Here is a 24,054-nt window from a genome sequence, read left to right as displayed (position 1 = left end):
CAAAAGTAGTGGTTTGGTAGCAATTTTAAAATTTTTGCAATATTTTGGGTGTTATTTTTAAATTTTTTTTTAAAAGGGAGTAAATTTTAAAAAGTGTATTTTAAAAGGGAGTTATTGATAATTTCTTCTTTAAATAATTGTATACATACAGATTGTCATATTCTTTATTTCATGATATTACAAACCCTATTGCAAATTCCACAAATAAAAAACACTATTAACAAATTCTCTTTCAATGAACAAGAAATACAATATGTCCAAGAAAGTAAAAAATGACCGTTGAGACAATAAGCAATAGAATCACAAGAACCTTGATATAAATACTCACACATGTTCACTAGATAATTACATACATTGTCCCCATTTGTCAGTCTCTCTTCCTCACTTTTTCTCCTCTCGTCATCTCATCTTAGCCCGAGGAAGCAGCAGACTATCATATCATCACCAACATTCTACCCTTCTTTTTTATATTATTACTATTTTTAAATTATTACAATTATTATAATTATGATTATGACTTCTAAAAGTTCATATAATTTCTTGCATTACAGCCTTAAACTGTCGTTGTACTTACTATTATCTCATGTAATCTTGCAGGTCACGTGCATTCGTCACGTAAATAACCAATCTCCGTCACCATCACCATTACCGTCACCAATTATGGAGATGCCGAAAGGGCACCACCGGAATTGGTCGAGGCCAGCTGAGTACCGTCATATCACCGTCGATAAACAAGGGCTTGGGGATTTTGTATCCGTACAAGCGGCGATAGATGCTGTTCCAAACAATAATTTGGTTAATGTTATCATTCACATTGGTCCTGGTTACTACATGTACGTAATTTTCTTCTAATTTATTTTTTTCATTAATAAGTCATGCATGCATACTTTACAGTGTTTACACACATTTTTTGTCACTTGATTATTGATCTTGAGAACACGTAATTACATTACTGTTTAAGTGTTTAGGTTTATCAAATTCTGCTCAATTTCTTTCAATAGGTCTTGTTTAAGAGTGATAGTTAGGACGGTTTTAAGTTAAGACATTTCATAGTCCCCTTTTCATGTTAACTATTAGTGTGAATATGATTATATGTAAATTAGTTATGTATTTACATAACTAATTTACATATAATCATATTCACACTAATATTAACGTTATTTAAATTGATTGTTAGTATGTCTTAACTTAAAATTTTCTAAAATAAGAAATTGTTATGTATAGTTTTAAAATATAATGAGAAACAAAAGCATTCCTCGTTATTTCTTGCATGAATTTTACGGATAGTAGAGGCTGGAACAATTGATGAGAATGCAATTGTAACTTTATTAATTAGAGCGCGTGGGGGTAAATTTGTAAAAAGAAAAAAAGAAAAAAAAAATTACGGATAACAAGCATAATTTCAACCATACACGCTTAAACCCTTGTTCTATATTAAAATAATTGATTCCAAGTTGTCACAATTAATAATGGTCGATAAGTCAAAATAAAATCGGTAAATAAACGGCCAAGACGTACAAAGAGAAAACCGAGTATCTTTTTTTTTTTTTTTTTTTTTTTTTTTCGGAGAAACTTGTGCTAGCTTATTTTCCTATTAGCATGCATGGTGTGACTAGCTAGGAGTTGAATTTTGAAACGTATAAATCCAAGATGTAAACGTACTATAGTAAGTCATGGAGCAATGAGTTATATTTGTAAGATATATGCATGAAATTAGAAAGTCACGGGTATGATATATTGACATTGTATGTAATATGTATTGATTGAACAGAGAAAAAGTAGTGGTACCATCTACAAAACCCTACATTACATTTCAAGGTGCTGGAAAGGAATTCACCGTTATTGAGTGGCATGATAGAGCAAGCGATCCCGGCCCTGACGGTGAACAACTTCGCACCTATCGGACCGCCTCTGTCACTGTTTTCGCTAATTATTTCTCAGCTCGGAATATCAGCTTCAAGGTTCGACAACATATATATATTCCTTCTTTATTCCATAAACCATTCTGCACACCCGCAACCACGTTGAGTCGTTGACTCCACAATACATTTAACTCAAAATAATCTTTTTAATTTGACTTTTGAAAACAAAATTTGATAACTTTGACCGTTATAAATGTTAAAATGGTAAAATTTACTCGTATAATATAATAAATACAAATTTACATTCATCATAAACAAAAATATTTTTTGACTGAAGAAACATTTACAGAAAAGGTGAAAAATTGAGTTAAAGTGGTGTCTTGGAGACTGTATTAGTTAACCTAGGAAAATAATTTGGGTACTTCATGGTGTACAACCAAAACAAAAATTGTTCTATGCATGCAGTTAGTCTGTTGTTGGACAATTTAATATGAGACGGTCTCAGTAATGTACGCATTAAACTTTTATTTCATCATAAAAAGAAGTAAAATCAGCAAAGTGCGCTCAGTTACTCATTAGAAAGGCTGTTGATAATCTTATAATGAGAATTTGTATAATGGTTGATGAATAGAACACAGCACCGGCACCATTACCGGGGATGCAAGGATGGCAAGCAGCGGCTTTTAGGATATCAGGAGACAGGGCATATTTTGCAAGCTGTGGGTTTTATGGACACCAGGATACTTTATGCGACGACGCCGGTCGCCATTACTTTAAGGATTGCTACATTGAAGGCTCCATTGATTTCATCTTTGGCAATGGTCGTTCCATGTACAAGGTACGGACTATATTATTATTTATTAGCCCACAACCTTTTTTTTTTTTTACCAATGCATGTCATTAATCATTCTACACTGCATTTAATTATGAGTATAAAATAATTAAAGTATACGAATATTATAAAGTTATTGTACCTTAATGGAATGTGGAAGAAGCTGGGTAATGCTCACAAGTTAGAAAGTTACAAGACGTTATAAGTGGCATCTCTTTTACTTGTGGATAACGGGAACATGTGCATCTCATAAAGCTCACTCTTTTCTTATATTTGTCTCATCTTCAACTCTCAGCATAAAATTACAGCATCCCAACTTTTAAATGTTTTACTGCTACGAATTACTTAATTTTCAATATTATCATGCTACTTTTTTGCTCCCCACTAACCCAAACCAGATTAAGTTTTGTTTTCGAGGAAATTGCATGCACATTCTAAGAATTCTATCTTATGGACTTATTATGGTTTAATGATGATCAACTATATACAATTATACATATTTCTACACATACATATTTTATCCAAAAAGTCTTAGTCGAGTCATTAAAATAAAGGTATGATAAATAATAGGTTCTAAAATCGAATTACTTGTATTGTACGACCCTTAAGGATCGTTTGACACCAGAAAAACGCAATAAACGAAATACGCAAGAGAGGCTGAGAGGATAATAAATAACACAAATTTTCATTAGTTACATTTATTGGTAGTTAAAGCTAATGGTTAATTGATTTATTTCGAATTACATTAATGTGAGACGGTTTTACCAAGCAAAGTAATTGAATGAAAAAAACAGGGGTGTGATATACATTCAATAGCCACAAGGTTTGGGTCAATAGCAGCACAAGACAGGAGAAAGCCAGAAGAAAAGACAGGATTTGCATTTGTAAATTGCAGAGTTACAGGAAATGGACCACTTTATGTGGGCCGAGCAATGGGCCAATACTCCAGAATTGTATACTCTTACACTTACTTTGATAATCTCATTGCCCATGGTGGTTGGGATGATTGGGACCATACCAGCGGTAAAAACAAGTAAGCGAAATTCTTTTACCTATTGAATTAATTTACCTACATACGGTTTTTGAGTTGTCGTTTTCAAATAAATACATGCTTTGCATGGCGTCTCTATGGGTTAAGATTGCTTACATCCGACCTCCAGATGGGCGTATACCCTGAATTGAAGGGTTTGTAAACTGGAATAATAAATGACTAACACCCTGGCTGGCACAAAAACTGTGGTTTATGCAGGACAGCATTCTTCGGAGTATACAAGTGTTTTGGTCCAGGGGCAGCAGCTGTGCGTGGAGTATCATGGGCGAGAGAGCTAGAATTTGAAGAGGCCCATCCGTTCCTTGTTAAGAGCTTTGTGAATGGCAGGCACTGGATTTTGCCTTCTGATGCCTGAGCAATAAGCAATTAAGCATTGTCTGCAACTTTGAAAAAACTAGTACATACTGCAGCATACAGAGATTCTTTCATTTGATTTCCCATAACAAGTAGATGCAATGATTTTTTACTGTGAATAAAATGGAACACAAAATTCATTCAAGTAAATGATCTGTAATATATTCTTTCATTCAATTAATGTGATACAACTTTTATTTACTGTTTTAAACTCCTAATGTCCCATGTCATTTTCATTGCATATAATGGTATTCCAAGATCAAGGCTTTATTATATAAGATGATAAAGAATGGCAAAAACACCATGTGGTACGATAAAATAGAGCCAAGCATTGATAGATTAGACGAACCAACACGAACATGACACAAACATTCATGGACAGCGTTAAGTTAAGCATGATTTTTTCAACATTATATTGAGTGAGCATGGTAAAAGACAGTTTCAAACATTAAGCGGCGCCACATAAAATACACTTGATGTTTTTATTTTTTCAAATACTCACTGTTACTGATATTCTAGCAATTTTCGAATTTCTTACCTTGGCCTGTGGCGCCATTGCCTTTGTTAAGAACTCGCAACTTTTTTCTTATGGTTCTTCCCACTGATATGCTGCTTAAGCGATTGGAGATTTGGACACTGAATCTGACAAGTTTCACAGCCGACCACACGTGAAGTATCAGCCAATTCTTGCTCATCTTTTATTGCCTTTTCTAGATACTGCTCTTTCTTTTTATGGCGCTTCCCGCTCTTGTGCTGCTCCAGTTTATGTAGATTGCTACACTTGATCTCACAAATGTCACACTTGAATACTACAGCTAGGCCTTTTCCACTGTCAGAGAACTCGGCCGCGCCTCTAGTTGAAAGTTGATTACCCTTCAAGGATATTCAGTGAGACGTGAGCTTATAGCAGCGACTCAACATGTACTGCTAAGGAGAACTTTATCATTGTTCTCTTTCGATTAGCTATGGACTAGGATGACATGAAACTAAAATCATGCACTTTTATACTAAAGTAAAAACTAGATTGGTACTTACTATACCAGCTATATTCACTTTGGGCTTTTGTTACTACCTGATAAATCTTTTTGTAAATGACACCTAAAATGAATCCCATAACCTTTTTAACGTAATTTTCCGGCCGCTTTAAGTTTGATTGGTTAATGAGATGAATGCCGTGTGCAAAACAAGCCGGAAATTAATTTAAGAGATTACAAAAGTACACTTTAGATATCAATTTATAATAAAAATGCCAAAATAGGTTATAGGCTTACAAGTAGTAAAAATTGTAGTCCGTATTTGGTTGTAATCTGTAGGGAGAAAAGCTTTTTCATAATGTAAAATTGCACAAAATATTGTACTTAACAAACACCAATTTTTCATAATGTAAAAAAGCTTAAAAGGCATTTTGTGGTGATGATGGTTGCTCTAAAAGCTCATCCAAAAAACGACCAAAGCGTCTTGCTTGTGACGGGCTAATCCCGTCACAAACTTGTGACCTCTCACAAAAAGGGAGAGAGGACAAGGTGGGGCACCCCCCATTTGCTTACCACTCACCTCTCAATGGGCATTTTGTGAGAGGAAACGGTATCCGTCACAAGCTTGTGACGGATATAGCCCGTCTTCAATGGGATTTTGTGAAAAACGAATTACAAGTTAAACGATGATGGTGAACACAAGTTACATGATGATGGTGAAACACACCTTAACAATAAACAGTCTCCTCTTGAAGATATGTGAGTCACTATTCATTATCCTAAAAATTTATAGATTATATAAAAAAGAAAAAAATCAACTCCAAAATTAGGCAAAATGCACAAAAGTTTGTGAAGCACCTCCCCGGATCATCACAGCGATGTTACTACTATACCTGACAAATGAGTCATTCTGGCCATGTTTGGGTAGGGTCACTTCAGGTATGGCATTTTTGGGTTCACTGTTATCGGCTCAAGGTCAGTTCGAGATTGGGTCATATCGAGTCATTTTCTGGCCAGGTCAGGTCATTTTCAGGTCAAGGTTTTGTTATTTGGGTTGCCTTGTTTAGTCACTAACTCACTATTAATGGATTTGCCATTGGGCGCAATCTCATTTTCCATATACTTGTCACAAGTTGCAATGAATATAGGAGAACTATCAAAGAAATTTAAGTCAGTCAACTATTGTCAATCCATCTTCTCTAACCAGCTACAGAAAGCTAGTTTCTTAAGCAGCGGATGATCATTGAGTTGAAATTCAGAAAGAGAGAAAAAAGGAGAAGAAGAAATAAAGTGCGATATAGAAATAGGTAACCTCTTCAACCACCGAATTCCGGCAAGAAGATCCAGGCCGATTTTCTTCCCTATTGCCTGTTTTCTGATCATTGTCGTCATCGTAATCATTGAAGGCGCTGAGAGATTCTAGAGTTTTCAGGCACTGCTCTAATACCTCCAGAAGTGTTTGCCTCTTCCTTCTTCCTTCTTGGCTACTATCTCCATTCTGAGTTTCCATAAGCCTGAATTTTGACCTTACAAAACGCAACAATGTCAAACTCTGAAGAAAACTTCAAACAAACTATACTGTAGTTTACTTGTGTAGACTTTATACACGCCACGTCAATATAAAGGTAGAACTGGTCCGCTAATAGAACAAGTTCACAGAAACTTCACTTGTAATTTTATATACAGATTGTAATTTTTAAAAGTAGGTTTGAGAGATGGGCAAAGAAGAAATTTACTAATTAATGTATTAAAACTGAAGGTAGCCTAGCATATTTCATTTTATATCTCATAAAACACAGACAACCATCAAAAAGCCGGAAAAATAACACCACGACAGGGCGCTACCACCATGCTCACACAGTCACATGCAAGATTATATTCATAAAATAAGACGTGGCGCCCTATGATTATGCACTAAGAAATATCAAGCTTATCGCTCAAAATCTCATTTTGTTGCTAAATGAGGTTTTCAGTGGATTAATAAAAATAAATCGACAGAATAGCATGTGGCCTATGTACTGAACTGTGATCCAGATAGCAAGTCAAGGCACGCTTCGAATTCCAATTATTCCATATAAAGCTCTGAATGAGCTTGGAAATAATGCTGCCCGCTAACTTTGCATCCTATTGAAATCATTTTCTCAGAGCTGTCTTTTGTATAGATGCAGACATGGTTACCGAATTCGCTCGGTGCCCTGCGAATCGCGAATTGCTAAAAGCGAATTCTATCATGTTGCTTACTAAAAATACATATAACACACATCCTGTAGGAGCGAATCGCGAATTGGTAAGGACGTATTCATAGCGAATTCGGTAACCATGGATGCAGATATCACGTCTGCATGATCTTACTGTGATTATGTAAGCAGACTTCAAACCATTCTGATGCTCTACATAAGCGAAGGACAACTTCTACACCATAAGAGAGCATTGCTTGAGTAGTAGTTGGTTTGGCTCGAATTACTCCATTTATGTTCGTTTAGTTCTTCATTCTGTACTAGGCAATATTTTAGTCCTCAACTCAAAGCTCCACTATACTCTTGCCTGATTCTATTCACACTAGAGACTTTGAGCTTCTAGCCTGCTCATCTAGGGGTGGCAATGAACCGGATAAGGATTGAATCCTGTTGATCTAAATCCAGACGAGTAAAGTCCTGTCAAGATCTATAACCTGGTTCCGTTGCAGTGCCTATGCACATCTCAGTTTATTCTTCACCAACTTCTTCTAAGCACTTGCTTTGATAAGCGCAAAGATGCTTAGAACCCTGAAGGACAAGGCTTGATTCTAAGCCAAAGACAGAGCAGGAGGTTCAATTACAACCACCTCTTCTTTGGAAAAAAAAATCTCCAAATAATACTGACAACTTTTTCGATAGACAAGGACTTTTCACAAAACGAGAATGTAGGCGTTGGTTTCACACCGCGGATTCAAGAACAATCTCGTACAGCAAGTTATGCATCTTCATTAATTTAAGATGAATGTTGTGTGCAAAACAAGCCGAAAATTAATTTAAGAGATGACAAAAGTACATTTTGGGTATCAATTTATCTAATAAAAATGTCGGAATAGGTTATAGACACCCAAAAAAAACAAATCACAAGTTAAACGATGATGATAAAACACACCCTAAACGATCATGGATCTGCCATTGAGCACAATCTCATTTTCCTTATAGTTGTCAGTTCACACAAGTTGAGTGGAATATAGAAGTATCAAAGATAGTATTTAACAAGTCAGTTAACTATTGTCAAACCATCTCTAACCAGCTACGAAAACTAGTTTCTTAAGCAGTGGATGAACATTGAGTTGAAATTCAGAAAGAGAGAAAAAAGGAGAAGAAAAAGTGAGAAACAGAAATAGTTAACCTCTTCAAGCACACAATTCAGGCAAGAAGATACAGGACGATTCTCTTCCCTTTCAGCTGTTTTTTCATCATTGTCGTCATTGTAATTATCGAAGGCACTGAGAGATTCAACTCATTCAAGTGTTTTCCGGCACTGCTCTAATACTTCCTGTAGTGCTTGCCTCTTCCTTCTTTCTTTTTGGACACTACCTCCGTTCGGAGTTTCAATAAGCCTGAATTTTGACCTTACAAAATCCAACAATGTCAAACTCTGAAGAAAACGTCAAACAAACTATGGAGTATATTGTAGTTTACCTGTGTGGACTTACATACACGTCAACAAGGAAGAATTAATCCGTTTATAGGACAAGTTTACAGAAACTTCACTTTTAATTTTATATACAATTGGTCATTTTTTAAAGTACTTGGCCTGAGGGATAGGCAAGGAATTATATATTCATTTTATATCCCACAAACAACACGTAGAAAACCATCAAATAACAAGAAATAAACAGGGCAGCAGCCTACCATCATGGTCACATACAAGATTATATTCATAAAATAAAAGGTGACGCACTATGATTATTCAGTAAGAAACACCAAGCTTATCGCTCAAAATCTCGTTAAATTGTTGCTAAATGAGGTTTTCAGTAGATTAATAAAAATAAACCAACATAATAGCATGTGTCCTAGGTATTGAAAGGTGGTCCAGATAGCAAATTACGGTTTTCTTCAAATCCTATATAATGCACTGAATGAGCTTAGAAATAAAGCTGCTCGCTACACTTTTTTGCATAATACAGAAAACATTTTCTTAAACCTGTCTTCCGAATAGATGCAGACCATCGGCATCGCCTGTGGATGATCTTAATGTGATTATGTAAGCAGATTTTAAACCATTCTGTTGCTCTTCACAAGCATAGCACTTGTACATCATTGCAGGCCATTGCTTGAGTAGTAAAAGGTTTAGCTCAAACGACTCCATCTATGTTCGCTTAGTTCTTCATTTCTAGAGTATTTGGTATATGCCGTATATCCACCTCGAAGCTCCACTATATTTTACCACTTCTACTCACTTTGATCATCTAGTCTGTCATACCAGAGCCTTTGATCATACAGGGATGGCATTGAGGCGGATCTGAATTTAACCGTGAGGTCCAACCAAGTTCTACAACCTGTATCCTTTGCAATCTCTATCCTCATCTCAGTTTAAAACCCTGACGTACAAGGCCTGATTACAAGCCAAATACAGAGCAGGTGGGTCAATTTACCCACATTAGCTGAGCATCAAAACTCTAGGTCGTGCTAGCTCTTCATAGGATGTGTCAGACTTCAGTTGCACATGAATCAGCAACATTAGAATCGAAGTGTTTTTCCCCTGGTTCTACCAACCTCTTCTTTGGTAAAAAAAATCCGAATTATACTGACCACTTTTTCGATAGACGAGGGCTTGTTATGCAATACAGTAACAAAAAATTTGCCAGAGAATGTAGCAGCTAGCTGCACACGCTGTGGATTCAAGAACATTCACACACAGGAAGACTATGCATTATGCAAGCAAAGTCAGCCCTAGGAAGACCAAATCTAAAGTTGAAGAAGAGTCCGAAACTTTACTCGTTTTTTAACGCTTCCCCTTCTATCATAGCCAATACCAATTTTACTGTGCAACAACTTCATAGCTAGATCATATTTTCCTGCCTTTCTGAGAGAATTAAGCAGAATAGTACGAACAGTCCCAGGTATCTCTCGACCTCTATCAACAATCCCATCAGCCAATTTGCAAGCCTGTTCAATGCGTCCTGCTTTACATAATGCATTAATCATGTTTTCAAAAGCATTTTCAGGTATAACTCCCATAGGCGCCAAATCATCCAAAACCTTACAGGCACGGGCCACCTTACCACAAAGACAAAGACCTATGGCTAGGACTCGGAAAGAAGCAGATGTTGGTGCAATACCTTTGTCAATCATCATATTCCATAGTTTCAATGCCTCTTCATTTTTGCGATGTTTAAACAATCCATCCATGAGTATGGTGTATGTATAAACTGTTTGACCACATCCTTCATCTTCCATCTGGTGAAAGAGAGCCAAAGCCTCATCAATCTTCCCGGATTTCACAAGAGCGTCAATCATGGCATTATAGCAATACGAATCACGTGTGCAACCATTCACATACATCTCATCGAAAAGCTTTTGGGCTTCATCAACTCTCCCCCCCTTCCCCAAGCCGTCAACAAGAGAACAATATATAGTAGAATTAGTACTAGCACCACTTTGTTTGAATACATTGAAATAATCCATTGCCTCATCCACTCTTCCATTCTTACACAAACCGTCAATAATAGCCCCATATGTAACTTCATCAGGTTCAAGCCCATCACTCTTCATCCTACTGATAAGACGGATTGCTTCCTCCACATTACCACTCTTAACACGCGCATCAACTAAAGCCGTATAGATTGCCACATTGGCCTTACACCCTCTCCTACCCATCTCCTCAAAAACAGTACAACCCTCAGCATACTTCCTGCCCTTACAAAGCCCACATATCACCAAACTATAAGCATGAGGTGGTATCTCCAAACCCTTCTCCACCATCTCATGGAAAAGCGACAAACACGCATCAAAATCACTCTCCTGATAGCAAAGTTGAATCAAAGTCATGTAAGTAATCTTATCCGGCTCCACACGGGTAACTTCCATCTCCTTCAACTTCTCCATCGCCTTGGCCAACTTCCCCACCTTACAATACCCTTTAATCAAAGTATTATAAGTAACAATATCCGGCCGTGTCCTCCCATTTAACATCACATCAAATACTTGCTCGGCCGAGTCAATAAATGACGAATTCACCAACCCATTCATCAAAAAATTAAAAGTATATAAGCTAGGTTCAATCCCACTCCCCTTCATTTCCTTCCACACCCACAACAATTCCTCAACCAAACCCAAATTCCCAAAACTCTTAATCAAACAATTACAACAATTCACATTCATCACAAAATCTAATCTTTTCAAATCATTAAACACAATCTTAATCCTACCCACATCACTAGAAACACTCAAAACATCAATCAAATTAGCATAACATTCTAACTTATGCGTATATTTCTTTTGCTTACTAGCCCAATTGAAGAACCGAAAAGCGGTATCCGGCATTCCTTTCACCTGGGTTGAACTCAAAACAAAAGAAACAAAATTGGGTGTTAATTTGATCAAATACTTGTCGCAAAACTCAGTTAAATTAGCCTCCATATTCGGCGTATCATCGAGAATTTCGACAATTCGAGAAACCCAGATGGAGGGTTGGAGATTCTTCTTATGAGGTGAAACGACGTCGGATAGATCAATGTAGGGTTCAATCCACTCAGGTGGGGGGAGGAGTGAAGTGGTGGAAAATAGATATGTGGGTTTTGTAGTGTGGGATTTAGGGGTTGGAAGAGAGAGGAAATGGTGGAGAGTTCCGCCATTGATGAAGGTTGAAGGTGTGAAGAAGGTGGAGGAAGAGAGAAGGTAGAGGGGTCTGAGAACAAGGGTTTTTCTCATTTTCAGGGTTTTAGATCAATTTCTGATTTTCTTGCTCTATAATCAACTTTTTAAATTCTTCGCCTTTTAATTCATTCTGGATTATCTTATGTATTTACCCACTAGTCCGTCTTGCGGTGACAAGCGTGTGATCTCTCATAACTCTCTCCCACTTGCCGCTCTCATTTGCTTTTTTGTCATACGTCACAAATTTGTGACAGATTTTGTCCGTCACAAATGAAAATTTATGTTCACCCAATAGTATATCAATCTTCCCAACGCTTCATGAAATCTCTATTATCAGGAGTTTCTAAACATGTTTTATAAATAATGTTTTATAGTGTAATGATTTGTTAACGATGATTTATGAGGTTTTTCATAGAGTAAGGTGATTGGACAGCTAGACATGACGAGTTATAGGATATCGTGTTGGTGAATAAACCATTCAATGTCGGTGTTGAGCCTTCATTCTCATCCATTATAGAGCGTTTTTTAAGCACGGAGTAATAAAAATTCTACTTCCTCTTAAGAAAATGGAAAAAATTCTAATTCATTGAAATTCGCATATAACTACATTGTTTTAGGAAGATAGTGTGAATTATCATCACCAAACAATCTACTATTGTTGCAATTAAAATAATTTATAATTGTGTGCTTTCATGAACGTTCCAACAAAACCTTATATATTTATATTAGTTCGAAGTTACTGTCAATTGGGCTGGTTGCTTAGAGTAAACTATAGAATGAAGGAAAATTTGTTGATGTCTTGGTGGTGTCCTTGTTGATGTCTTGGTGGTGTCCGTACACGACGCTTAGTGGATTAGTTCATCTTTCCTTTTGGGGTTATCTTTTCTCGGGGTTTGTCGTCCTCTATGTTGATCACGCGGAAGAACACTTAATTGCGTTTATGAGATTGTAATGGGCCAGAGTAAGTGGTAGCGAGTTGTACAGTTGTTCGTGACCTGATTGAAGTTTGGCTAAACGCAAAGTAGCTCACTTAGTGTCATATTGTTTGTTTATCGAACTTCTAACTTCTAACCATATCTAAACTATGTATTTTGTTCAAATCCTACCATCGCGTTGTCTTTGTATTACCAAAACAAATAGAACATTACACTTATCAAAATTATCTTTCAACTTAATTATATACTCCCTCTATTCCAGTGATATGTTTACATTTGCTTTATTTTGTAATGGGGAAATAAAGCAAGTCTGAATATAACACTGGAACGGAGGGAGTATTTGACAAAATGTAAATAAATAATTGAAATGAATAAAGTACATTATAAATGTATTAAACTGTTATTAGTTTGTTTTAAAACCGCGTAAAAATAAATGAGACGAAAGAGAGAAAATGTGTGAATGAGTCACTACATTTATTCGAGTCACTACATTTATTCGAAAGCAATAGTTTCCCAAATTTGCAAAATGACTCCACACCCGCTACTCTAGTGTTGCTATTAATTGGGGTTTATTTCAGAAAATAGAGTGTCACCACCTTGACACCTTCTCTTTATTTCCTCCTCCTCCTCCTCAAACCCCAACTACTGTTTACCAACTGTCATTCTTACAACTCCACCCAAATTTCTCCATTTCTTTCTCCTACCAATTTTCCAACTTTAAAACCCTAATTTCTTCTACTTTTTCCCCAACTTTTTAACTCATACTCTGTTTCACAAACATGAAAGATGTTGTTACTTTTACCAGAGAATTCCCACCTGGCTGTGGTAATTTACTGTCCCTAAATTTACCATGCAAACATTTTTACTGTTATACCAGAGATTACCCACCTCAATGCGGCCCAAATGCGCCCATAATCGCCCCTCTTAGCTCCGAACATAAACCGGGTCGGATGCAGAATTCCGGGTCGGGTCACAAACCCCCTTTGGGAACCACAGGGAAACATCCGGGTTCGGGTTCACGAAAGTGGAATGAGTCAAATGAGGTGTTAAAGGAACCGGGTCGGCTGCAGACTTCTGGGTTGGGTGACAAACCTCCCTTGCCCCCCACAGGCAGACAGCCGAGTTCGGGTTCGGGTTCGGGTTCAAGTCCGGTTCGTGAGATGTTGAGGCTGTTTAGGGAGAGGTGCGATCAACTGTCGAAGAAAGGAGTGAAAAGGGTTGATATCGAGGCGAATAAGGAACTTACTAGAGAAGGAAAGATTATAAAAGCTCAACATAAGTTTGGCTCTGTTCCTGGTGTGGAAGTTGGTGATAAATTCTATTATCGAGTCGAATTAGTGATTGCGGGTTTGCATAGGTTGTTCCAGGGTGGGATTGATACTATAGAAGAAGGCGGTACGAGGTTCGCTACTTGTATTGTTGCCAATGAAGGACATTTGGATATGATGAGTGATCCCAATGTACTAACTTATATTGGGGAAGGCGGAAACCTTAAGCGTGATCAGGTGGGGGTTCCTCCTGATCAGGTGTTGACAGCCGGGAATTTGGCCTTGAATAATAGTAGACTGAGGAAAAAGCCGGTTAGGGTTGTTAGAGGGCTTAGGTATGGAAGTGGGAATGCGAAGATTGTGTATGTTTATGATGGGTTGTATGAGGTTAGTGAAACTGTTGAGAAGAGAGGGCCTCAAGGGAATTTGGTTTACGAGTTTAGGATGAGTCGAATTGCTGGACAGCCTGTTGTTAATTGGACTGAGTATAAGCGCCGACTTGGTTAAGGTGTTGAGCGTTTGTGATTGTTGTCTGTTTAGCTAATTGTTGCTTGACTTAGCCTTGTCTTTAGTACTATGTTGAACTTGGAGAATGTGTTAGTCTAATTTTAGGGTGGTAGGTTAATATTGTGGGTCTCCTAGGTTATGGAATGGCTGAAAAAAATCTGATGGTGTTTCGATGTGTTTCACTGAATGAATACAATGACTTTCTTCTCTACTGTTTGATTTTATATGTGTCTTCTTCGTTTTTCCGTGTTCAAGTTATTACTTATTAGTTCTTTTAGTACTTCTTCATTTTCAGTGAATTATCATTATGTAGAAACTATACATTGCTTTTGACTTTTCTCGATGGAATTTTCATCTTGGGTTTGTGTTGCGAACACAAGAGTAAAATTGTGTGATTCCTGTCATCCGTAGACCGTACCCCATCATTCTTGGAACCCCTCAGGGCCTTAGGGCATTGTTGTTCACTTGGATGTAGTAGGCGATGATATTGTACGACTCATAATCTAGGCCTATAAAAACGTTAACAACACCGCCCTCATTGTCTCTGTCTTTGCCTGTGGTGGAATTGAGGAATTGGGTTTTCTGCGATAGGTATTGGAAATGAGCAAGTCTTGACCAATCTTCGAGTCTGACCAGAAGAATAGATTAGAGGGTTCAGAGGAATTGGCAATAGGTTACTATCATGGCTGATCAGGATGCTGTGAGTGAGGCTTTTGGGGCTGGCTGAGAGACTAATAAGGGTCTAAGGGAAGGATCTTGGCAGAGGAAACCATGTAAACATTTGGAATCTGACTTGTTGGCCATTTATTACAAAACGTAGGGTGTAAATAACAATTATCTGAAAAAACAAGTAGCTACTGGCATTACTTGCTGTGCTGCTTCAGATTGAAGCTAATAATTCAATCATACTCGATGAAACAGGATGATAATTGTTGGTGATTCAGATTATTTAATCTTCAGATTTCTCTTATTATTTTAGTATTGCAATGAGCACGTCGTGTTTTAATCATGAATGAATCTTATAGGAAGAAGAGAGTTTTCTGATGAAGGATGTTGCTGTCGTAATTGTTCTGTTGATATTCCTCTACTGTTAGTAAGATTGCAGATTCTTGTTTGCTCTAATCCTCGTTTGTCATCTATTTTGTACTATTATCATGTGCTATTCTTGAAGATTTATTTTACGCCGAAAGAGGAAAAGGAATGCTTCTACCAGTTCGATGAAATCCATCTTGTCAGGTGTTGAGGTTAGTCTCTTGCTTTCTGAGCATATTCCTCGTGTTCATCTCGTGTATTATGTAATTTCAGCAATTACTCAGATATATGTGATTTTGTGGTATTGTTTTCTATTTCCTGTGGAGTCAGTAGTACACAATTGTTCGATTTTTAATTTTACGATTGAATAAAGCAAATATGACTCACTAAACTGATTGTAGTTCTTTTTTATTGTGAAATAGCCGTCTGCAATTGAATTCTCGACGCAATTTTCATTTTGGGTCGTTTGGAAACAATCTCTCTACACATGGGTAAGGTAGCGTACATTCAACATCCTTTACTCCACAATTTCCGGGTGCCTTTGAGGCAATAAACTTGTTGCTGACTTCTTGTTATTCAGTTTTTCTTAGTAATTTCTGTGTGGTTAGTTTGAACTTATGTGCTTTGAATTTCATGAGATTGAACATATATCATGTGTGATCGACTCTCATAACTAAAACTTAAGTTTTTACTAATGATGTTTTTTATTCGGACTATTAGGTTCTTGATTCCGCTTCCTGCATTCTGGAATTTATTATCGTTTTACATGTATTTTGACCTTTGGATGATTGGATTTGTAAGATATTTGCATAATTGCATGCTTGATATTAAATATCCGGTCTGGCGCTGTATCTTTGATGTGTGGAGTCGCACACATTTAATGAAATAGCCAAGATTAGGTGATTGATATCGGGTTTAGGACTAAAACTGGTTTTTTATGATAGCAGTATAACATTTGGCATAAGTGTGTTTGAAAATTCATTCAAAGTTTGAGTAATCCATCTAATATGGCAGATCTTTTTGGATAGCGTCATTATTTGGTTCCTTTTATTGTCGAAAACGCGTAGAACTGATCCTTGTGAGCCAGTGAGGTAAGTAGATTGAGAAGAGACGTAAGTCGTTTTAAATCCTTTCTGATATGTCGCTGCATTAGGAAATATCGAACAAGTCTAGGCTGGCTCTCGGCTAATTTTTCTTACCTAACCCCGTATAATCACAATATATCACAGATCTCTTCCTCTTTCTTTTTTCTATTTGGTGTTACTCCTTCACACAATTCACATTTGGTCGACAGCTGAGGAATCCGTAAACATGGTAATAGTCGACCCTTTTAGTTTAAGTGGCGTCTATCAATTGCAAGATGGAAAATGGGTTGCTCAAGTAAGGCAATTTGGAAGACCTCTATGGGTCGGAGTACATGATACGGAGGAGGAGGCTAAAGCTGTTTATGTCAGAATCTATCTTAGGCTTCAGACCCCAGGCTTCACTAGAAGAGATATCCTTGAGTTTCGACTGCTAAGCGCGTATACTAATAAAGCCATACCATATTTTATTAATCTGTCAACTTTTGATGTTGATAATGTTTGTTTTACGAGTGAACAGCAGATTTTGGAGGATACTGGAAATGCTCCTGCACCTGAGGCTGAGGCAGCCAGGCCAGTAATGCTGTTTGGTGTCCGGATCGGCTGAAGATACCAATCAATTCCTTAGCAGTCTGAAGATCCTCCGAAACCTCTTCTCAGTTCTCCCTGTTTTAAGTATGTTGTTTGTCTACTTTTCTTGTCGTAATTTCATCATGGGTCATTCGGAAACAATGTCTTTGAGGCTGCTGAGGCTATGTTTGTTGTTGTCTTAATAACTTTTCTTCAGTTCTTATGTTTGAGATTATCGAATAAGGTTTAGATCGACAATGCTGAACTTGACAAGTTATCCAATTCGTGTATGTTGTTGGTGATTTATTGCTCTTTGTTATTTCATTGTTAACTGCCCGCTATTCAGCGGCTTCAGTCGCATTTGTTAAACTGTTCCATACATGGACATAAAAGATAGAGGGCATGCATGCAGGCATCAAATCTTTTACAACAGACCTTTCTGGTTGCATACTGTAGTAACTGTTGTGGTCTTTTAATCCTCTATGTTGCCATGAAGTGAGGTAATTAATATCTGGACTCGAAACATATCAACATCAAAATTTCTTATCGACTCCCTCTAAACCAACACTCCCTCCTTTCCATTCATTCTTATGCATTTCATTTTTGCACAAATAGTGTACATGGTCAGTGGCGGAGCCAGGATTTTAAGGCAGCGGGGTGAAAATTTTCAGCGGGGCGAAAGGGAAATATTATAAGGGGAACTCAAACAAATTCGAAAATTTTAACTAAAAATTTCGAAATTTCAAACTTCAGCGGGGGCGACCGCCCCTACTAGCGCACCCCCCCCCCCCTAATATGAATAATTATAATAGTTGGACCTCGTTCATCTATCATGGTATCAGAGCCAGTGTGACCGTAGGTCACGGGTTCGAATCCTGGCAACCTCAAAACCCCTCAAAAACTCGAAGTGGAACCCCAGCACACGGTACGGGGGAGCCGGTGCACAACTAATCACTCTTCAAGCCCAATGGGCATTTGAGTGAGGGAGCGTAATATGAATAATTATAATAGTTGGGTCTCAACCATTACCTTAAGGTTTTGGTTGAGAATCTTGAGATGGTTCATCTATCACCCTCCACCTCTGTACATGGTCATTCAACCGCTTTCTGGATATTTGTTCCTTACCAATGAAGATTTTTACAAGTAGGATTCTTTTTTTTTTTTTTTAAAAAAAATTTGGGTAACGCGGGGACCTCAGCCGCTACCTTTGGTGCGCTCTGGGTAAACCCCGGGTAGACGTGATAACATGCACACCACGTACAAAATAGGATTTTTTAATCATTCAAATACTTAGTGGGAGCCTGGGAGGTTTTTTTTTTTTTTTTTTTGACAGCAAGGGAGCCTGGGAGGTGATACTCGTAAACTGCATATAACTTTCTTTAGAGCCAATTTCCGACTGTGCCTACGATCTTGTTTTACGCTTGTTCATCTCTTGCTGCTACTGTACTTGCTATGTATAGTTTTAAGGTTGGGTTTTACTGATAACGGTTGCATAATACAGTTGTGGTTTATAAATTACAATTGTGATGTTTGTTAATTAATTTGGGACATTGTTTTTCCTTCTTGACTTTGCTCAACACTTGCTTACTGTAAGAATAATCCCTCGTGCCTTACTAATGTCTGGCTTGGCTCGCAGCCTGAGTGTGTGTTCCTTTTCTTGCTGCATTTAAATTTTCCGACAAACAAGTGATAGCCCTATGTTTTTCTATTTTCAGCAATACACAACTCATTTCCCAAATCATCTCGCCTGCCAGCTCCATTAGTCTAAATTTGAAATCGCACATCTTATTCGTTGAAGTGGCCTTGATACCCGTTCAAATCCAGTATATTGGAACTTCCTTTTATTTCCGCGTCATAGTGACTCAATCAGATTCATTTGTAATGGAGAATTTTTAACAAACATCAAAACACTTGGAACCGGGTGTGTGTATGTATACACCCATGTCTTTCTCTGATTTCTAACATGGAGTAACTCAACAAGAGTATCAATTCTAGTATATGCCTAACAAAGTTTCAATTACACCTAAATCTTCAAAATAAATGAAAATTCAAAATCACAGAGCCAATGTAAGTGAGATTCAACATCACAGAGCCGATGTTAGTGAGACGGTCTATACCCCTCTTTGTCAATTTAACAAACCCTTCTTGTTTTAATTTACCCTCCGGATCTACATTTATGTTGCAAAAAGTAGATATACAAGGCCTTTCAAGTATTCAACAATTTCAGATCCTCCAAGTTTCGAGCTTCCATACACTCTGTCAACAAATGTAATAGGTACCTACACACATGAAAGTCAACAAATTAAGAGGATAGAAGGACAATTCAGTAGAGCAAGCTTTAATAATTATAATCGTCAAGACAATTCACTCTGGTATTATAATGACCTCATATGCGTTTAACAGTAGCAATGTAAGGCAAGGGAGGGTGTATCATCCACTCGGGGGTTGTTTGGTTCAAGATGCTGGAATAGAATGGATTGGAATGTGATACCCCGAAGGAATGAATTCAGAATCCCATACCAGTACGAAATTGTTTTACACACTTTAATGGGAACAGAGTAAGAAACTGGAAGTGAGAGTAAGGTATGAAATTCTAAGGGGTTCGAACGGATTTAAAATCCATTTCGAAATATCCCAACCAAACACTGAATGACTCAACCCCATTCCAATCCATCCCAAAACCCTCAACTAAACAATTTCTAAACAACGAGCATCTTAAATATAGTTACAGATGGATATACAACAGAAACAAAATCAAAGAAATGATTTCAATTACTAGGAGATCATGAGAGATAGGAATAATGGCACCAGAATTTTCAATGATAAAGGAACCTGGGGGCATTTAAAATGTGTCAAAGCCAGCTCACAACATCCAAACACCTTGAATGAATAAAAAACAAACCACTTCTTGAAGCTGGAGGGCACCCCCAGCACCTTGGTAGGCTCTTATGTCCATGTTATTAACATAAATTTTTAATAACAGGAGTGAAATAGTTCATAAAGAAGCATCTCAGAACTCTAAAGCTTTAGATATTTCAAGCCATTTACTGAAACGGCTCATGAAAAGGTAGTTCACTATTCCATAGCCATTAAAATAAACTTGACCTACATCATTCGTACTAATAAAAGGATCCTTTTACCTCTTCAATATGGTGGCCTTTTCTGGAAGCTCTAACAATCATTTCCATTTGAAAAACATATCCTTTACTGACGCACGAGTTTATGAGATCTTCAAGAACAGATTTCTTATAAAGCCTATAAAAAGAAATCCAAAGTCAACATAAATTCAATAACACACCACCACCACCACCAACAACAACAACATTACCCCTAGCACCTCAAAGGTTCATACCAATGATTGGGTAAGAAGGGTTGAATGCACACAGCCTTAGCCTATGCTAACAATACATGGAGGCTGTTTTTTGGATGACTCATACTGAAAATTGTTATGGAATTCAACCAATAACTTATAGTTACTTCACAGTAAAAATAAGTGCAATCAGTTATTGAGTCAATTTGTTCCATTCTATCATAATCCAGAACCTAAGAATAGTGAGTCCTTGACTCCATTGAAAATGAAAACTAAGAATAAATCCAGCAGTAAAATCTGGATCTGTTAAACCCCCCATACCCAAAAAATGAAAATAAAACAGTGTTCCTACTTGGTTATGCCAGATCCACTTCCTTTACAGTAACAAAAAAAGGATAGATAAGAGCAACTGAGCAAGGAAATACCGAAAAGATCCAGTCAAGTCTGAAACACCAGGCCAAAGAAGTGTATGTGCAAGTACGTTAGCTCCTCTGCTTGTCAGTTTGCGCATAAGGTTCCATCCATGCACACCCCCACCTTTAACATAGCGAGTACCAGTAACTATACTAGCCCCTGTGTCCATCTGTTTCCTTCAAAGAAAAACACAAAATAGGATTTGATATTCAAGAAGAAACAAGTAGATACATCCCAATCACAAGTAATAAACACACACGAAGTTACTTACTCGATGAAGCTTGGTAAATACTTCGGCTGCAGGACAAGAGGAAAAACTTTAAGATAGATTCAAGCGTTACAATAAAGCACATGGAACAAGTTAGGTGAATATGCTTCTTCACATTCAAAATTCATTTTTTAATTAAAATAAATTAAACAGGCAATAAAGCCAGTTGCAGACTCATAAACAACTCTTCTCGCTATCTTAATTTAAACATATTCTCTTTTGTGACTGTCTTGCCACAATCAATGAGTGGAGCAAAGTCACCCTCACAAATGAGTCCATTATCTACATCATTCTGCACCAAACCTTAAGTTTCAACATCCAAAGAAGCACTCAAATCAATCTTCTTTACTATATTTACAGCAATTACGTGAATAGAAGAGTACCACATTGTCTTTACAAAACTGATATCAAACTCTAGCTCTACAACTCACTAATGTTGCACTTTTAACTTTACCCGTCCAATGCACAAGAACACAAAAACATCAAGTTGTTGCTGCAACAGCAGTTGCTTTAAAACTAAGATCTCGTGCATAAGAGGTCACTAATACCAAAGGATTAATGGAGATGCACAGAACACACTGCATTTAAATGGTGGACATGTCTGTTAAATTTGTATACAGCCGCTCCTATAAAACTAGGCGTGTTCGACCTTTTATTTTTCAATCTACTCCATAGTTCATCATAGACTAAGAAAGCTGGCAGCTCACGAAGGTGATCTATTATAGACAAGTACATTTCAAACGGCGTGACAAGGAGATCTCAATTTGGCATATCGATCCAGTTAAGCGAGCTCAATTTAGCCATCCTTGTACAATTACGCTAGTATACATATCTATCCTAGCCACTAATTAAAGATCAACAACAATGTAGTTAATGTCATAAAGCAGGCTTTAAAATAAGACCTCACACCCAGCCACCAAAATATGGCAGCTGAATCAACAAATGAAGCTGGACTCGGATAACAAGCTTGATTAGTAATGGAAAAAAGCATTGACAAGCAGAAAAGCTTTTATGTGAGACTAATCCTTTAGAAAAAACACCAAAACTGCATTAATTGTGCCATCATTTTGATGCATGATGAGGTAGACTTTTTTGTACTCCCACACCAAATTACTCAGTCTTTGCCTTAACACTAGCTGAGCTTCTAACAGTTTGGAATGATAACACCATACTCCGGAATGTAAAACATCCATTTTTGTAGACAGGAATATCTAGTGCAAACAACATCTATCTCCGTCAAGGGTCAACATTTGAAATAGCACACTTACATGATGTGACAGGTCGGCATCCATAATTACTACGAAATTACCAGATGCATGCTTCAGGCCATGGGCATAAGCCGTTCCTGAAAAAAAAACCAACAACAACAATAACGTATACATGAATCACTAACTCTCGTTTACTTCAAACTCAATAATGTATAAAGCATACCAAGCCCAAGCTTCTTAGGTCTAGCCCTCAATAGCTGAAAAGAAAATTAAGTCAACACAAGCATTAAGGCACGCCACTTATAAATTGTACAAATAGAGACTGGTGAAAGGTTGAGTGAATCTTACTATGCGATCTTCTCCATACAATTTCTGCAATTGTTTAACAATCTCTTGAGTACCATCTGGACTTCCATCATCAACTACTATAATTTCAAAATCCACATCCCTACATAAACAAACTAACACTAAAACATTGTTTACATAAATGTAGTGTTAAAAATACGCAAATGGGCAGTGACGGAAATGCCTATACTACTGGGTATGTGTCACCAAACCAAAAAAGTGGTTGAGATATTAAAGATTAGACGATTGTGAATAGGCAGAAGTGGTTCGAGACATTTGACCACGCGAAATTTAGACGAATGATGCACCTGGGAGGACTGAGGAGGATTTAAGCGTCGTGATTCATGAAAGAACAGAATTGACACTTCATTCTACAGTTCAAATTTCATATGGACTGTCACTCCAAAAAAGTTCCTCAACTTATTTTGTCATTCCTTTTCATCTCTTCACAATTTTTCACTATCTAGGTTTTATTTTTCGACCATATTTTCATTCATACACACTTAATCATTGTTTTCCACTTCACATTGACAGTTCCATACGATAATTCATGACAGCCGACCCCAATCATTCTCGTATTAACGCTTTCATATGGTTGTCACAACACATAATATTCCCGAATTATATGAAATCCATCGAATCAATCGAATAATGCACATATTTCCAACTCATTGCAGGCCAACCAATCGATCCAAACCCCAGCTATGATCACATCATCAATAAATATCAAAATTTAAACCTAGGCTTCCGCATCAATGTAACTATTGCAATTACATACATAATTACATAATAGGGATCAAGATCGACTAATATTCGGGTACCAATTACATAATTAGGTTACAAAAATCGCAGAAATCAACCAAAACAAAGAAAAAGAGAAATTAACCTGAGATGTTTGAAGATGAGGTAAACAATGAGGGCGATATTAAGACGCTCGTTGTAAGTGGGCACGATTACACTGTATTTATTTGCTTTAATCTCGTGTTCTTCCCCCATTTCTCGATGATCATGAAAACCCTAGAATTGTAAAATGTTGATCGTATAAAGGAGTTTCTTACCAATTTAAATTTGTTGTTGATGCAAGTAGAGAATATTGGTCATGTTGGTCCCATATAGTTAGACTGGACTCGACCCGATAAACCCAAAATATAACAACCCGAAACCGCCCGACTCGACTCGACCCAGAAAGGTATGCTGAGATTG

General features: G+C 37.3%; 4 protein-coding genes across 4 annotated transcripts; 1 reads left to right on the top strand and 3 right to left on the bottom strand.

Annotated features, from left to right (window-relative positions):
• The first annotated feature begins 221 nt into the window (after positions 1–221).
• On the top strand, positions 222–4,310 carry LOC141587229 (putative pectinesterase 68). The gene is made up of 5 exons (XM_074408680.1): positions 222–833; positions 1,772–1,961; positions 2,494–2,700; positions 3,489–3,727; positions 3,944–4,310. Exons 1-5 carry the CDS (start codon positions 508–510, stop codon positions 4,098–4,100), a joined length of 1,119 nt encoding a protein of 372 aa, XP_074264781.1. The 5' UTR covers positions 222–507; the 3' UTR covers positions 4,101–4,310.
• A 332-nt stretch (positions 4,311–4,642) lies between these two features.
• On the bottom strand, positions 4,643–9,325 carry LOC141587230 (uncharacterized). Its single transcript, XM_074408681.1, has 4 exons — positions 9,238–9,325; positions 8,440–8,662; positions 6,386–6,599; positions 4,643–4,972 (listed from the first exon to the last, which is right to left on the bottom strand). The coding sequence occupies exons 3-4, from the start codon at positions 6,581–6,583 to the stop codon at positions 4,664–4,666; spliced, it is 507 nt and encodes a 168-aa protein (XP_074264782.1). The 5' UTR covers positions 6,584–6,599; positions 8,440–8,662; positions 9,238–9,325; the 3' UTR covers positions 4,643–4,663.
• LOC141587227 (uncharacterized) lies at positions 8,951–12,000 on the bottom strand. The gene has a single exon (XM_074408679.1). It carries the CDS (start codon positions 11,964–11,966, stop codon positions 10,002–10,004), a length of 1,965 nt encoding a protein of 654 aa, XP_074264780.1. The 5' UTR covers positions 11,967–12,000; the 3' UTR covers positions 8,951–10,001.
• A 7,195-nt stretch (positions 12,001–19,195) lies between these two features.
• On the bottom strand, positions 19,196–23,932 carry LOC141587226 (dolichol-phosphate mannosyltransferase subunit 1). The gene is made up of 8 exons (XM_074408678.1): positions 23,738–23,932; positions 22,855–22,954; positions 22,730–22,763; positions 22,567–22,643; positions 21,302–21,327; positions 21,042–21,206; positions 20,447–20,561; positions 19,196–19,585 (listed from the first exon to the last, which is right to left on the bottom strand). The coding sequence occupies exons 1-8, from the start codon at positions 23,845–23,847 to the stop codon at positions 19,481–19,483; spliced, it is 732 nt and encodes a 243-aa protein (XP_074264779.1). The 5' UTR covers positions 23,848–23,932; the 3' UTR covers positions 19,196–19,480.
• Positions 23,933–24,054: the final 122 nt, after the last annotated feature.

Source organism: Silene latifolia, chromosome 6, assembly GCF_048544455.1.
Source record: "Silene latifolia isolate original U9 population chromosome 6, ASM4854445v1, whole genome shotgun sequence".
Taxonomy (NCBI): domain Eukaryota; kingdom Viridiplantae; phylum Streptophyta; class Magnoliopsida; order Caryophyllales; family Caryophyllaceae; genus Silene; species Silene latifolia.
Note: the sequence above shows the minus strand (reverse complement) of the source record. Positions and strands in the feature narration are given on the sequence as shown.

Bases quoted from the DNA above. Each gene is read 5' to 3' on its own strand.
- LOC141587229 (XM_074408680.1), top strand. From the start codon at position 508: ATGATTATGACTTCTAAAAGTTCATATAATTTCTTGCATTACAGCCTT. The intron at 834-1,771 runs GTACGTAATTTT...TTGATTGAACAG, and splicing joins ATTGGTCCTGGTTACTACAT to AGAAAAAGTAGTGGTACCAT. The intron at 2,701-3,488 runs GTACGGACTATA...TGAAAAAAACAG, and splicing joins ATGGTCGTTCCATGTACAAG to GGGTGTGATATACATTCAAT.
- LOC141587230 (XM_074408681.1), bottom strand. From the start codon at position 6,583: ATGGAAACTCAGAATGGAGATAGTAGCCAAGAAGGAAGAAGGAAGAGG. The intron at 4,973-6,385 runs GTTACCTATTTC...ATATCCTTGAAG, and splicing joins GGAATTCGGTGGTTGAAGAG to GGTAATCAACTTTCAACTAG.
- LOC141587227 (XM_074408679.1), bottom strand. From the start codon at position 11,966: ATGAGAAAAACCCTTGTTCTCAGACCCCTCTACCTTCTCTCTTCCTCC.
- LOC141587226 (XM_074408678.1), bottom strand. From the start codon at position 23,847: ATGGGGGAAGAACACGAGATTAAAGCAAATAAATACAGTGTAATCGTG. The intron at 22,644-22,729 runs GTATGCTTTATA...TTTTTTTTTCAG, and splicing joins ACCTAAGAAGCTTGGGCTTG to GAACGGCTTATGCCCATGGC. The intron at 20,562-21,041 runs GTATTTCCTTGC...TTCTTTTTATAG, and splicing joins GACTTGACTGGATCTTTTCG to GCTTTATAAGAAATCTGTTC.